Source organism: Gigantopelta aegis, chromosome 4 (genome assembly GCF_016097555.1).
Source record: "Gigantopelta aegis isolate Gae_Host chromosome 4, Gae_host_genome, whole genome shotgun sequence".
Taxonomy (NCBI): Eukaryota; Metazoa; Mollusca; class Gastropoda; order Neomphalida; family Peltospiridae; genus Gigantopelta; species Gigantopelta aegis.
In genome coordinates, this window is record NC_054702.1 from 16,931,841 (window position 1) to 16,948,293 (window position 16,453).

The following is a 16,453-nucleotide window of genomic DNA, read 5'->3' on the forward strand; positions in this document are numbered from 1 at the left end:
CACCTCTCTTTATTTTCCAGCACCCTACTATATTTTCCAGCACCTATCTTCGCTATTTCTAAATGCACACTTTTTTCCACACATTAAAAAACAAAAAAAAACAACGATCAGTCTGCACACTGGACATCAAAGGAAACAAGCTGCATTGTGTACAAAAAAGCAATTGACGAAACATTTACGACAGTTACCATACAACGTAATTTAACAGTATTTTTAACAGCCTCTATTTTGTCCCATACCTGTATCCATTTGTATGTTTAGTACAAACAAGAAAAGTTGTTTTTATTTGAGCAATGAAAACATTTTTATTTTTTACGGAATTGGCAATCTCTGATTGAAAAAAAACCCTCACTTATTTGGCGCCAAATTTGTCACGTGATCAGAACGGTTATTCTGTCTTTTGTTTCCACTAACTATCATCTGATATTTTGTCCTCAACTGCAGATATATTTGGTCGTAACTGATGATTTTTACTTTCTGTCATGTCCGTCATTCTGTTTATTCAGCAGTTCTTTAAAAAATATTATAAACTTTTCATTTTGGAGGGATATCACCACTTATAAAAACAACAGAAGTGGTAGTGTTTATTATTAAAATAATTTATCTTGGGTGCCAAATAATATATACACAGTCTGTACAAAAACTAAACTACTTTTTATCAGCTGGCGATAATATTTTATCACAGCAATTGATTCATTCGATTAGGATGGAAATAACAAAAAATGTATCCGACATTAGGGGATCACTTTACAAACATCTTTATTGTTTTTTGTATATCTGGAAATCTTTATTAAAAATAATATTAAAATTTCGATTGGTTCAACAAAACCGAAACTGCCCGTGAATGGCTGACCGATAACATCTATGGTTCAATTAAAGGACGAGTCTGCTTGTATTTCGTATAAACGTTTTTGCACTTTTTTGTAGGCAAAATAAGAAGTATGTTTTTCCACAAAGTCAACCAAAACACAACAATATGGTAACCAAGCTCCCCCACTCACCTTCTTTTTTTTTTTTGCTTTTCGTTTATTTTTTATTGTGATTTTGTAAGGGTGTGGTGCCGCACGGCCACCCTCCTTTAATTTTCACCCAACGAGAACACTGGGCAACATGCTTTATCACCCCAACGACTCATTGTGAGGGGACAATAATATTTAAGACAAATGAAATTTAACAATGAGATTAATAATAACAAACTTAAATCAGCACAAAAATATACTGCAGGAATGCACTATCCACCAGTTATAAATACTACCCATTAAGTTATACATTTTGCCCAGCACTAAACAAAATAACTTTCCTTTACTTGGCAAAGTATACAAAAGCAAATCTTGTCCAATGGCTAACTAAATCCAGTGCCTTCAACTCTTTCCACTCAATTCGATGCCAAGACACATATGCAAAAAAAAAAAAAAAAAAAAAAAAAAAATGGGTTCCTTCTTTTCAAAAAAAATAATTGAGATATTTAGTTTTTTTTGTTGCCTTTTGCAGGATTTCACTGAGACGTACATTGCCTGATTAGGCTTTCAGAAGAACAAAAAGTAATTTTACAAATTTAAAACCTACTGTCGTAAGAGTTGTCTCCCTTGTCGCCAGGAGGCAGTACTATTTGGTCCAGAAGATAACAGAGCTTCTCCATCCACTAAATCTTCTACAAACAAAAACAAATAACATTAAATGTAAGCTCATATAAATATTAAGTGTATATTACTGAAGCATGTATAATATTCTGAATTTATGCCAACAATTAGGATGCTTGTTTTACATTAAATAAAACAATGGGCCCATTTCAGCTGATGCACCGATCATAGTATTTCTGAATGCCATCTGTCATTTAATATTAAACACGAGAACTGTAATTGGCCAGTGAGTTCCTAATGACTTGGACATTTTTTAAGATCCGAAAATTAAGAATATGATTAAGACATTCATAATATTAAAGCCTGCATTAGGTGCCATGTCTAACAGAATGTTTTAAGTACTTTGTAAGTAACAAGAGGTTTCAAAACTGTGTCACCGGGGCTTCTAGATTATGGTAGACCCACTCCCATGGCTAGTGATATTCAATGTTGGGCTCGTATATAACTACTATTGCCATGCCTGAATATCCTGTCCCCAACGTTAGTGTTTTTAAGCTGTATCTCCCTCTTTAGGTGACATATGTGATTATTACTATTATTTAGTAAAATTGTATTAACTTAAAGTAAAGTAGGGCTAGTGAATTTTTAATCGTGGCTAGTAACAAAATTTAATCACTGATCTCATGGCTAGTGGATTTTATTAAAATTCTAGAAGCCCTGGTGTTACACATCTATAGCAGGGGTGGGGAAAAGCCCTTTGCTCCCGGTCTGGGACCGACTCTCGATCTCTGAGAACGAAATTATTTTTTTAAAATGTGTGTTTGCCGGTCCCACTTTTGTCATTCTTGTCGGACCGAAGCACCTGTCCATTTCTATTATTGGAACAAATTCTTATCCGTCAAGTGGACCGGCCTGCCCAGACATCGGTATCTCATGCACGATTTAAAATAATAAATAAATAGTGGTCAATATGGCTAGTGGCAAGACGTCTGTGATTTTGAAGTCTGCCTAAGTATATATCGTCAGTCACTGAAGTCGGACGACTTACAGTGTCAGTAGTGTCAATCCACAGCCACTAGACATTAATTTTGTCAAAATTGCTGAGCCGGTCAAGAGATTAAACAGACGTTAACAACAACACCATTTTTGGTGACAGAGCCATCAAGGTATTACACTCCAATTAAAACAAAGGACCCAGAGTTTGCAACTGGTTACAATCAACACCTATGTACGGAGATTCGTCGGGTCGAGTGTCCCAGTCCGAAGCAAGAGACTTTTGTGCAATACAAACTGCTTGAAATAGCATAAAATATACTGAAATAATCTATAAATGTATTTATTGTTGACTGTTCAATGTAGTCTATCCAATAATTATAAAGGATTTTAAAATTAACAAAAGGTTTCCACTTTTTTGTTAACAAGTGGGAGTAAGCAGAACAGCTACATGTACTGGTTGTCTCAAGAGCCAGTAGAGGTAAAATTTTGTCCAATCAGTGATGACGTTATTAATCTCTTTGTCTAAACATGTGCTAGCTCAGGCTGTCAAACGCTTCAACGGTGCGATCTTTTATTAATTTTCAGGACACAGTACTGAATATACCGGCCTCGGTGGCGTCGTGGCAGGCCATCGGTCTACAGGCTGGTAGGTACTGGGTTTGGATCCCAGTCGAGGCATTTTTAATCCAGATACCGACTCCAAACACTGAGTGAGTGCTCCACAAGGCTCAATGGGTAGGTGTAAACCACTTGCACCGACCAGTGATCCATAACTGGTTCAACAAAGGCCATGGTTTGTGCTATCCTGCCTGTGGGAAGCGGCAAATAAAAGATCCCTTGCTGCCAATCGGAAGAGTAGCCCATGTAGTGGCGACAGCGGGTTTCCTCTCAAAATATGTGTGGTCCTTAACCATGTCTGACGCCATATAACCGTAAATAAAATGTGTTGAGTGCGTCGTTAAATAAAACACTTCTTTCTTTCTTTCAGTACTGAATACTCGTACTTTTTATACATATATGGGATTTAAATTCATAACTTTTATTCCTTTTTTATATTATTTATTCCATTATGTAAAATATATACAATTTGTGGGGTTTGGTTTTTTTCCAATGATGACATCAAGCGGGACCAATTGACAATTGTATTTTTACCCACCCCTGATCCATAGTAATAATTAAAATGATAAAACAATTTGTTAAAAAAAACATGCATCTTACCATCTGCCTTCTTTTCGAAGCTTGGTGGCTTTAATTCATCTTGATTCAGATCAGTTCCATATTTTAACTTGTGGTATTTAGCCCTAAAATAAAATGTACAAGTTATTATTGTCGTTAAATTGTATACTACATTAAGCATGTCTTTCGACTTACTTATAATGTATAATGTATGTAACTGGGATTAGAGGGAATTTTGTTTATAAATGTATATTATTATTAAATGTTGATATAGTTTAGAGAAGGCCATATGGGGAAACTGGGCTCTGTTTGTAATGAATGTGTCACCTTTAAATAAAGATTATTATTATTTAATGTGATCTGGCATGTTTGGGTTTCTTCCCTGCAATTAATGAATTTACACAGAATTACATTAAATTGTGTACATGTCAGTGACTAGACAAAAGCATTTTTAGTGTGCATGACCTAGACATGTGAACACAAAACTGTCACATTACCTTTCTTGTTTCAGAGCAAATTCTAACATCTTTATTCTTCGCACAAGATCTTGTTTCAGATTTTCTTGTCCTTTCCTCTCCCCTTGTAAGAAAGCAATTCGAGCCTGAAAAAGAAATGGTATGAAATTGGATTTATTTTTGTTGAATCCTACAGGCTTAATCCGACAGACATCCCCCCCCCCCCCCCAACCAAAAACAAAAAGAGTTGGTTTTGTTTAACAAGACAACTAGAGCACATTGATTTATTAATCATCGGCTATTGGTAATTTTAACAGTCTAAGAAATGAAATGCGCTGCATTTTTCCATTAGAACCAAGGGATCTTTTATATACACTATCCCATAGACAGGATAGCACATACCACAGCCTTTGATATACCAGTCGTGTCACACTGGCTTGAGAGAGAAATATCCCAATAGGCCCACTGATAGGGATCAATCCTATACCGACCGTGCATCAAGCAAGTGCTTTACCACTGGGCTATGTCCCGCCCCTCTGACAGACCAATACGTGCATTTGTTGGAGACAATCTAAAACAATTTTGGCTTATCAGAAAAATCAATGCACTGATTTACACTCCTGAAGATCTATTGTTTGATCACCTGCAAGACCACCAGGTATCAGTCAACCACTTAAATCGATCTACTGAAACTGTACCGAAGAATACAAGCTGAATATCAGCTTAATCAGTTTATATTTCCAATCTGTAAATACTTGTTTATTATTATAAATGTTTGGATGTGTCCAAATAATATCACATGACTATAAAACCCTATGTTCTTAATCACAAGAATCTCAATTTTGTGCCATTTTCAGTAATGCATAGAAAATAAAATAATTAATTTCAACATTTTCCCTTTTTTTCAAATTAATAAAATGACTGTTTATATTAGTTGTCAAAGTTCAATCTGTAATTGGTTTTTTAAAAATAGTTTGTATTAATCTATGAAAGAATGTGAGAATTTCCTTACTGGAGCTGTGCAGTATACTGTATATACCATTCAGTATCGGTATCATCATGTCAATTTACTGATTTACCATACCGAGAAAATTTCCAAATACAGAAATTTTCGGTATTGAAAAATGTTATCTGCCGTTTAGTACTGTAAACAGGGGTCACATTTTTGGCATTCATTGTAAGTGTTGCCTTTGGTTTAATTGTAAAAATTAGGGTACCAAGGCAAAAGTGGGGCATGAAGGCAACTATTTACAAATGGCAATCACATTCGGGCATTTCCGTTGTTGCTCACTTGATGCGGAAACGAATCAACTCGGAATATCTTGGCAGATCATCAAGTGTAGATTCTGATGTGCTCGAAAGTGATATTATTGGTTATTTGTTAGAAGATGAGAGCAATATCTAAACGTAAATAAACAATGAATAATAATGTGTCACAAATAATATATTTACAGGCTGCAAAATGACCGGGTTCGCATCACAAAAAGCGATGTGATCGCGATGCAATATTGTAACAATGACTAGCAGTTTGCATGTTTCTTGTAACCAAATTGATCTTTGAATTGAGATCGCGGGAGAAGAACGCACTTAGGGGTGTCCATTTTCCGTGATCACAGCCAAGGTAACTGATTCGCCAATGATAAACATTTTAAAAATTTATCTCAGTGTACAACCTTCTCGCGTGTGTTAGTATTTCAAATAGAAAATACTGTCGGAATATGCGGAGGATGTTTGACGTTTTAACAAGAACAGTGATGTAACGTACTAGTTGCTACGTCATCGTGGTAACCTAATTTGCAAGCAGCTATGACCTTGTACACTGAACTTGTAGCCTACCTTGCACGCTAATATATTATGTCCACAAATTAAATATACCGCGAAAATTACGAACATGCTGATAGCTCCGCAAATTTAATTACGCGTTAACTTATTTCCGATTTAGCTTTGAATAATGCCTATAGATACAAAACACATAGCGCATCGCATGCACTTTATTTTTATCGTCAAATTACCTGCCACGTGGTTTATACTACAAGTGACACTCGGTGCTATGCATGATCTGCGTTCAGCGATAGCCAGTAGTCAAAATGTCTGATAATTATTTTGACCGGTTGTCGAAGTGGTCGTTCGGTTTAACTTGTTGCGTAAAAAAACAGTCTGGCAAACATTAGCGACAAACGGCTGGCTAAACTCACGTCTGGTATCTCGTGACTACAAGATTTCAGTTTGTTGTTTTTACATTGATTATTCTTATATTCGATACATACTTGTGGCTTTCATTATTTGTAAACCTGAATGCAACCTATGAATACTACTAATAAATAGTATTTGGTCTAGTCTGTGATTTTTCAAGTTTTCTGCATCATGTATTATCAGACATACATGCGGACAAGACTAACGGCACGCGGACCGCATAGCGAGAATGTCTCGAGTATAATTATATCGTACGTGAAACTGTCACTGAAAGGAGTTCAGTTGATATTGGTCGTTTTTATTTTATTATTGGCAAAAACTATCGTGAAAATGTAAAATGAAAGCTTGATCGCGAATTATTTTAGCCGCGAAAATGTTTGCGTATACATACGGTATTATTGACTAATTAACAGCTTGGCGTTTTTAATTTCGAATTGCCTCGGCAAATAATGTTCCGGTAAAATACGTATATATATCGTTTAAGAATTGTCAATTTTCATAACAAAAATAAACACCGAATACGTTGGAATGATCAGCCAAATGAGGAATTTTTCTCGGGCTTCAATCGCACTTTGGATCAGACATACAAATCAACTCAGGAAAGACTAAAAAATCACTTTGAACAAGTTAGATGACCAAGCTGCTTAGCATAACCATTGACAAATATTATTCAGAAATATGTTGTACTATAAAAATTAAACCCTGACATTTCTATGCTATTTTCTATATAGCCAAAAAACCCAAAGTGAGATTCTCTGGGTGTGTGTGTGGAGGGGGAAGTGGGGGAGGCAACTGCCCCCCTTGACCTCCGGAGGATACAGCCTTGTAAACAAGTGACAGTGATGACCCTTCACATGTACTGTTCTGTACTTGTTTTATTTTGGGGTAAGCAGCCCACAATACAGATACATGTATAAGAAATATGCAATATTATTGAAAAGAATGTGTTTTATTCATGTTTACTCATTTTTATTAAAGTGCTAATCAAATTCCAATAGTTGCTAATCAATTCTCCATTCAGTAGGAAAACTGCTAATCAAAATTTTAAAAACAAATTGCACCCTGATTTATACATGTTGTTAACTGCTGTGAATAACGTTATTTTACGGGTATTTTAGTACATTTTGTTTTAGATCCAATTCCAAGTATATCCGACTTGTCACTTTGTGTATCAACAAGCAAGCTGACCTCACTAGATGTGATTTTTCATGTTACATTTTTATGTCATCACTAAATAATAAAACGTTGGGTTTTTAAATAAATATATAATTTGTTTTATTATTATATTTTTTAAAATGGAATACTTTTTAACAACCACTAGCAATCATGTGATCACACACTGCTGTGTTCATGATGCCATCTCTTGCACTGTAGCCTCCTGGCTTGTTGTTGACGAAAGTTTAACACAAAGAAATTTTTAAAGAAATATTCCAAGATAAATGGGTGTTTTTACACTTATTTGACATGGTCAGTAAAACGATGCTAATTTTGCTATGGGAAAAGGAAGGATACATTTACAAGATGGGAATGTATGGGAAGGGCAAAGTGGAAAACCAGGTAAGACACTGCAGTATTTTTCTTGCCATCGACACTGTATGATTTTCAGGGCATAACGGCAACTAATGAGGGCCTGTGCCGTGGTAAAATTCTAACGCTGAGTAAAGCATTAATAATACATCTGACAAATGCAAAATTAGCTGAAACGAAGAGAGATGAGGGCCTTGTGTACGTGGAACTTATTTTTATTTAAATGAAATTAGCAGGTGAGACTCAACTCGGACATGCATTTAAAGCCAATACCGAACCTGAAATTTCAATACTGCCCGTTCTATTCCTCATTTAGTTAGAGACAGAAGAAAAGCTGAACCACAAAATGGGGATTCCCCTTATTCCATGTATTAATTTCAGGAAGAAAGAGTTGGAGTGTACTTTCATATTATATTAATGAAATAATTATACATTTGGAATTATAAAAATTATATCATGCTATCATGTTTTACCACCCTGCTAGTTTTTTCTTCAGCATTTTTTTTCACAGCTCAGCTGTTGGCAAATTAGTAGTTTTACTGCTGCTTCACACTAAAGAAGTTACTATTCAACTTGATTATACAAAACAATTACTCACTGGCTCCACAATTGCCTGAATATTACTATCAACGTTAAATCTTACTTAATCACAATTATATATTTTTTTTTTATGAACATACAAATTGCTTGGGGATTAACTCTATCCATCCAGCTTTACAACCAGAAATCATCATCAATGATTTAAGTTTCCAACGTAAAATATGTCATTGTCAACCTACATTTTTCAACCTTAAATTATAAGCAAACAACTAATGTATCAATATAATGCTCTTTTGATGGGTGTCATAGTTTACATGAGTGAGTCTAATTACCTAAATAAAATTTCCAGAACTTAATTAATATTTTAAAAATATATTTTCAAACCCTATGATCACAATCCATGACGTCACTGTTTATGGCGCTTTCACAAAGGTTTATTTGCACTTCCAATCGATGACTAGTAGTCCCATCTGCATAATCAGTTATTTTTAGCAAATACATCCTTTACAAATCTTCAGTTTTCATTAAATAACAATGTCCAACATGTTTTAAAAGAAATATACTGAACAAAAAAAGAAACTTCCGATTTGTACATATAGTATTTGTTGTGTTAAAGAATTCATTGTGTAATGAAATTATATAGGTAGTATTAGCCGTGAGCTGTATTATCAGGATTTATGAATTTTATTGATTATTTTTGCACTGTTAATCGTCGACAACGTGAAATTCATTTTGCACGTTCATTCATGGTTCGACATGTCCCGTGTAGTATTCGGTCAATTTGTTTTACTTGTCTTACTGACATTGTTGTCAACTGAACGAAAACGCTTCAAAATTTGTAAAAAAAAAGAAGTTTTTTACATTGTAGCATGCCAAGAATACCCAATAATTTACGCGAACGGGTGATTGGCATGCTTGATGCTGGCATGTCGACAGAAGACGTTGCAAGGCATGTTAGGAGTTCTAGTCGAGCGATACGAAATCTTCGCGTAAGATTTCGAACGACAGGAAGCACCAATGACTTGCCACGTCGTGGACGTCCGCATGTTACAACGCGTGGTCAAGACCACTATATCATGAACACGCAAACTGCTACTGCTGCTAACACACCTGGGCTTCATAATAACCGAATCAGTGGGCAAACTGTTCGTAATCGTCTGCGGGAGAACGGTTTACATGCACGACGTCCTTACATCAGATGCGTTTTAACGCAACGTCATCGTCTAAATCGTCTTAATTGGGCATGTGTACACACTCATTGGATACGGCGACGCTGGAATACCGTTCTTTTTCGGATGAATCCAGATTTTCTTTACAACGTGGTGATGGCAGGGTGAGCGTCTACCGTAGGCGAAATGAACGCTATGCTGACTGTTGTGTTCTTGAACGAGATGGTTTTGGGGGTGGGGGTTCTGTCATGGTCTGGGCAGCCATTGCCCATGGTTATCGTTCACCACTAGTCGTCATTGATGGCAATTTAAATGCTCAACGTTACCGCGATGACATTCTCGCTCATCACGTCATTCCTCTGTTCCATAACAACGCCAACATCTCGATTTTTCAGCATGATAATGCCACCTCTCATACAGCTAGAGACACTGTAAATTTTCTTAGGACAAATAACATTGATTTCATTGATGACTGGCCCGTTAAAAGTCCTGATCTCAACCCCATCGAGCATGTCTGGGATAGTCTAGACAGACGATTGAGGCGTCGTCCCAACCCACCTGTTAACGTCAACGAATTTCGTCAAGCGCTCATTCAGGAATGGAACAATATTCCACAGGCAGAAATCAACACTTTAGTCAATTCTATGCGCCTGCGATGCACTGCAGTGGTCAATTCAAGAGGTGGTCATACCCGTTATTAAGTGGGTGGTTTTTTTTTTAACCCCTACCACACTTGGTCAAAATTTCTCCCAGTTTGTTACCCAATGGCCATGATTTTTGCACCAAACGATCATGGAACACTATATAACAATTATTCCCTGGTTTGTTTTCATCAAGTTAGCGGAAGTTTCTTATTTTGTTCAGTATATATATTTATTACCCATATGGGCTCAAATATACAGGGTAATATTTTTTCGATCTCTGCACAGTGTGCAGATTGCTTCTACAGCCACTGATTGGCTGGCTTAAAAATCACGACGTTTGGTTGGTTGCTTGGCATGGCCGGAACTTCACTTTCATTCATATAATGTTTCCATTCATGAGTCCGATTACACATACGTTATACGATCTACAAAGATTTACAAAAACAAATAGACTCATTTGTTTCGTAAACATGAAATGGTATATTTTCATAAGCAGCGGCTTTAGTAATATATAAAAACTATTATTTTCAAATGCAAATACAGTCGTATTATTTTGTACTGTAAACATTTGGCTGTAAAAAGAACGCCGTTATGCTATGATGTCACTTACATTACGTCATGTAATGCACGTAAGATTATATGACGTAATGGCTGATGGCTTTGTTGTAGACTGCAGACGAATTTTTACATTAAAAATCAGTTAAAATTGACAATGGGTAATAAAGAGAATAACCAACTCGCTACGAGGAGTTACGAATTATCTGTCCCTCGTGAATGAGTGTTGTAAAACCCTCGCCTAAGGCTCGGGTTTACAACATTCATTCACTCGGGAGAGATAATTCATAATTACTCGTATAACCTCTCAAAACTGGACCCTCTGTAAACCGGAATTCCTTTAAAACCAGACATTTTCCAGTCCTTTTTTAAAAATCAGTACAGAACTTAACCTGTGTGGGTAATTTATGGCATGCTCACATAAGAGAACTGTTCAAGCACGCCTGTCGTGGGCACAACCTCTTAAAACCGGACATTTTACTTGGTCCCAAGGGTGTCCGGTATGTTATATATATATATATATATATATATATATATATATATATATATATATATGTATATATATATATATATATATGTATATATGTATATATATATACAGTGGACTCTAAACTGGATTCTGTGTAATCCGGATCTCTGCGTAAACCGGTCCATTTCTAACGCCGTCCAGCTACCGTTTATCTCTTAGGTATAAATCTCTGCCTAATCCGTAATCTGTCTACTCTGGACTCCGGATCAAAAATCAAGAACAAAAGAACCATTCATGTATTAATTACCTCTGTCTACACCGGATTGGGATTTGACTGAACGATGGGCTGCTTAATTAATTGAACAATGATAGTCAATTGCCGCGTAAACAGGACGCCGTCGCAAGATCAAATACAAAATGTAATCGCACCCGTGTGAAGTTTACTCTTATTGCGATAGGGCGTTAGATCAATCGGATTAGTATTAGTGTGTGTCTGTGTGTGTGTGTGTATTTTGTGTTGTCTTATTTCATTTATAATGGCAGAGCAACCCCAAAAACGACAACGTATTCAACTTTCGTTAGAAACTAGTCAAATTAATACAAGAATTTGATTCAAATCCATAGTCAAAACAGAAAGATTTAGAACACAAATTTAAATTCGTACGTACGAATAAATAATGTTTTAGGAAATAAAATGAAATTTAACCTAGTACAAATATTAGAACGACCAGAAACACGTTTAAAGTTCTGCCACTAATATTTTATGCAAAAAAATGTAATTACAATTGTTAAAAAGTCTCTATTAAAAATTGCGGCAAACTCAGGAATGTCTCTTTAAGTATATTTATTATGTCTGTGAAATAATCGATTGCAAGTCTGGCTTGTATGACTGTGTTTCCCAACCATCCATGGGTTCAAATGTCATTGTTGATCGCGAGTTGTCGATCATTAAAGAACCATAACTCTGGATGAACTCTGTCTAAACCGGTCCTCTATGTAAACCGGACTATTTTGACGGTACAAAGTGAGTCCGGTTTAGACATAGTCCACTGTATATATATATATATATATATATATATATATATATATATATATATATACAACTATACACACACACACACACACACACAAATAGCAAGAAATTGAGCCTATATGAGTGTTACGTCATCAATAACATTTCCACATATTTAGACAATTTTTTTTTTTTTTTTTCAATATTGCAATAACAACTCAAATATGAATATCAGTCAACAAAATACACTCGATGTTTTCGATTGTCAATCTACTATAGATGTTCTAGCATTCACAGAATCAAGATAGATAACTCCTGTAAATGAAAGAGTTAAAGCGAGTGTGTACATTTCTAAAACAAACAAAAACTGTAGATAAAAATATTCCTTACAAAATCACCATTTAGGAAGTATGTTTTTACGAGGGCTCAAAAAGAGTACAATCTTTATGCTAGAGAAAATTGAAATTAACAGAATGGAATTAAATGTTTTTCTCAAATGCCATTATTAATGCAGGGTTTCTAGAATTTTTATAAAATCCAATAGCCATGGGATCAGTGATTTTTAAAATTTACAAGCCACAATTAGAAATTCACTAACCGGACTTTACTTTTAAGTTAATACAATTTTACAAAATATAGTAATAATCAGATAGGAGAGGAACGAGTTAGTTGAGCCAATGTTTACTCTAACAACTCCTGTGCTTGAATTAAAGCGGCAGTATCTGGAATATTTTTATTATTTAAGCATATAGAACAGAAAAATTATGTTTGGTGCTTTATGACGCTGCACTCCACATTGGTTTCACTACGCTGGCTTATCCAGGTCAAAAACAAAGCCAGTATTTTGAAAGTGGGACACTTTTGACGGGCTCGTACCGATCTCGGTTTTCATTGGCTTATCACAAGTATAGAATTCCCCAACAAGAGATCACGTGAGATTTCGCAATTTTTGAACAAATTTAACTGTCTTGATTGAGGGGTCATCTCATATCTCCAAAACATATTTATATCCATAGAGGTATGGTACAACGCCTTTCCAGGGGTCGGTGGGTAGGGGATTTGCCTTGAAATTTTGACAGTGGCCAGCTGTTGGCATACACGTTACATGTAAGGGGGTGTTACTAATTATGTAATGCTCTAGGGATAGAGGAAGAGGGTACTGTGTTCAATTTTCGTAACATTTTTCAAGACTATATGTTATTTTTATTCATTACTTAGACCTAAAAAGGTGGTTTTTGGAAATGCGCGGTCAATCTAGGATCGATCCCCATCGGCGGATATATAAAAGACCATGGTATGTGATATCCTGTCTGTGTATACATAAACGATCCCTTGCTAAAAAAAAATGTAGCGGGTTTCCAAGGCGTGTGTGCAGGGATTTCAGCGGGGTTGGGGTTATAGACTGTGATGAGCAAAGTTTATATGGGGCTATGCTCCCCCCCAAAATACATTTCAATTTTTTTTAAGCTTGGGCAAGTAAGGGTTTCAACCTCCAATACTCTCCCCCTGCACATGCACCCGATTCCTCTCTAAGATTATATGTCAAAATTACCAAATGTTAAGATATCCAACAGCAGATGGAAGGAAGGATAGGATATGTTTTATTTAACGACGCACTCAACACATTTTATTTACAGTTGTATGGGGTCGGATGATTATTAAATCAATATGCTTTATCTTTGATGTCGTTAAACAAACCCCTCCCCACCACCTTTACCCTTTCCAAACGAAATAAAATTTATTTTAATTTGTCAATTTTAACACGTAAAATTAAGAAGCGAAAACGTTCATTGTCTACTTTAGTATATTTTATTTTTAAAATATATACATGATTAATGTGTTACTAGTATACAAACTAAACTAGGTCGGTAGGTGGGGGATTTGCCTTGAAATTTTCACAGTGGCCAGCTGTCTACTTTAGTATATTTTATTTTTAAAATATATACATGATCAATGTGCTATACAAACTAAACCTTGAAAGTTCTACTAACACTTTTAAAAAATCAATTCTGAAATAGGAAGGTATGCCTGTCGATAATACGTTGTCAAGATCAAACCGGTTTTAACTAAAGACTCTAGTACCGTATCCTTAACCAAACGTTCTTCATACAGCGCAAGATTTCTCTTTTAATTTTTTGAGATGAACCCTACAATTTAAAATTGGCAAACGCACATGTTAACTGAAACTGACAACAGGCTGTCGTTTGTGCTTTGCCGAGCTATGGCGGCACAGGCGACGAATCAAGTGTATACGTTTGACGATATCCGTTCATAGCGAACACACAAGACTTTTTTAAAAGTGCATTTGAGCTTGTATTTCACATTTGTACAAGATGTTATAATATGGTAACCAGAGAATGTAACTTTACGATATGCTAGGTGATGGTTTATAGTCTAATGTTTGCAGTATACAGTTGTGCACACATTCTAGTCAAGTTATCACAAGTTAGTCGTGTCTCTGCATAATAGTGGGTTATCAAACATTTTATAAAAAATGGCTCAAATAACCCACCTTCTGGGGTAAGATGTACCAGATCAAGGGGCAAGTTGACCAATATACTGTACTTTACTTGAAGATTGTTTTATTCGAATGCAAACAAATTCAAACGTAATAAAGATCGTAATTTGAAACTCCAAACATATTAAGCATATAGGAATGTCTGATAAACATAATGTAAGACTGAAAACCTTTATTTTGAATGTCTCTCTATAACAGCCTACTACGAGAGATTTCTCGAGAACATATCTCACAAATAATAATATACTTTCATGACTATATAACATACCACCAATCACATTAAATCATAGAATAAAGTCAATAAGAACGCATTAACATTTGAGAACTAACTTCAAATCCCGTCACAAACATGAATTACTTGAAAGTTCTATCTTGACACATTTTATTCAGTATCTCTACAAGTCCCACTTGGTAAGATCACACATGAAGATTGTTTTATTCGAATGCAAACAAATTCAAACATAATAAACATCGTAATTTTAAAATCCAAACATTAAGCATATAGGAATGCCTGATAAATATATTGTAAGACTGAAAACGTTCATTTTGAATTTGGAAAAAACATACTGGAAAAAAAGACAATAGGGGTAAGTTGATCATGTTTAGAAAACACAATGGGGTAAGTTGTTCCATGGATCAACATACCCCAATCAGACTGGCACAACTTGCCCCATACTGGCTGTTTTAATATCTTAATCCATGCTGTTAAAATGGTTACACAAACCTAACCCAAACTGTTCATGGAAATACACAGTAAAACAATGTTTTAATCGCAAGTTTGGGAACATGCAAAATATTTATGATTCTTCTGAGATAAATCAATATATCTTGAGTGATGAATCTTACTTTCTCCTGTGTTAAAATGTCTTTTTCAAGCCAAAATGTACACAAGTGTGCCTGATGCCTGACCATTACATCTTGGAGGCACAGGGTCATGACTTCTCCAAATATGGTGCCAAATGTCACATGTCTCTATTCAGAAACCAATGGGAAGGGGTGGCTCAACTAACCCGTCCCTCCCCTGTCACTTAAAGAGTGAGACAGAGTTTAAAAACACTTAACAGTGGGAGGATGGGGTGGAGCAGGATATTCATATTTACAAAATAAACTTAATTGAAATATTTGACAATTTGTTTTCACTAGCTGTCGGGCACAGCAATAGTAGTTATTACTAGCCCAACATTGAATATCACTAGCCATGCAAATGGGGCTACCATAATCTAGAAGCCCTGATTAATGGAAGTCTATAACAGTATAAGTTACCTATTTATTTATTTATTAATTATTGGAATCCCAAAATGTGAATCCTAACTTTCAATATGGTAAAATGTGTGCATATAATATCTCTCATTCTGTTCCATGATAAAACAGACCACCTTACAGAACTTTGTAAAAATTTGAATTAGGATATTGAAAAAAAAAAAAAAAACCTACCCAGTGAACTGCTAAGTTTCTAACAACGATAGCAAAAAAAAAAAAAAAATGCATCACGACAGTCAAAAACCCCCAGAAATTGTCAAGCAGCAAAATTTCATCAAAACATGTTTTATCATGGGTGGTTACGCCAAAACAAGAATTCAGCAGAATTAAATTTCTAACCCATCATAAAAAAATTAGTC

At 35.4% G+C, this 16,453-nt stretch overlaps 1 protein-coding gene across 3 annotated transcripts in view; it reads right to left on the bottom strand.

The window, feature by feature from the left end:
• The window catches only part of LOC121372741 (striatin-3-like), a 57,398-nt gene that overhangs the window by 35,041 nt on the left and 5,904 nt on the right, over window positions 1-16,453 (bottom strand). For all 3 annotated transcript variants that reach the window (XM_041499226.1, XM_041499225.1, XM_041499227.1), the window contains exons 2-4: window positions 4,250-4,353; window positions 3,795-3,877; window positions 1,567-1,651 (exon numbers count right to left, since the gene is read on the bottom strand). In XM_041499226.1, coding sequence (XP_041355160.1) covers window positions 1,567-1,651; window positions 3,795-3,877; window positions 4,250-4,353 — 272 coding nt within the window. The remainder of the gene's footprint in view (window positions 1-1,566; window positions 1,652-3,794; window positions 3,878-4,249; window positions 4,354-16,453) is intronic.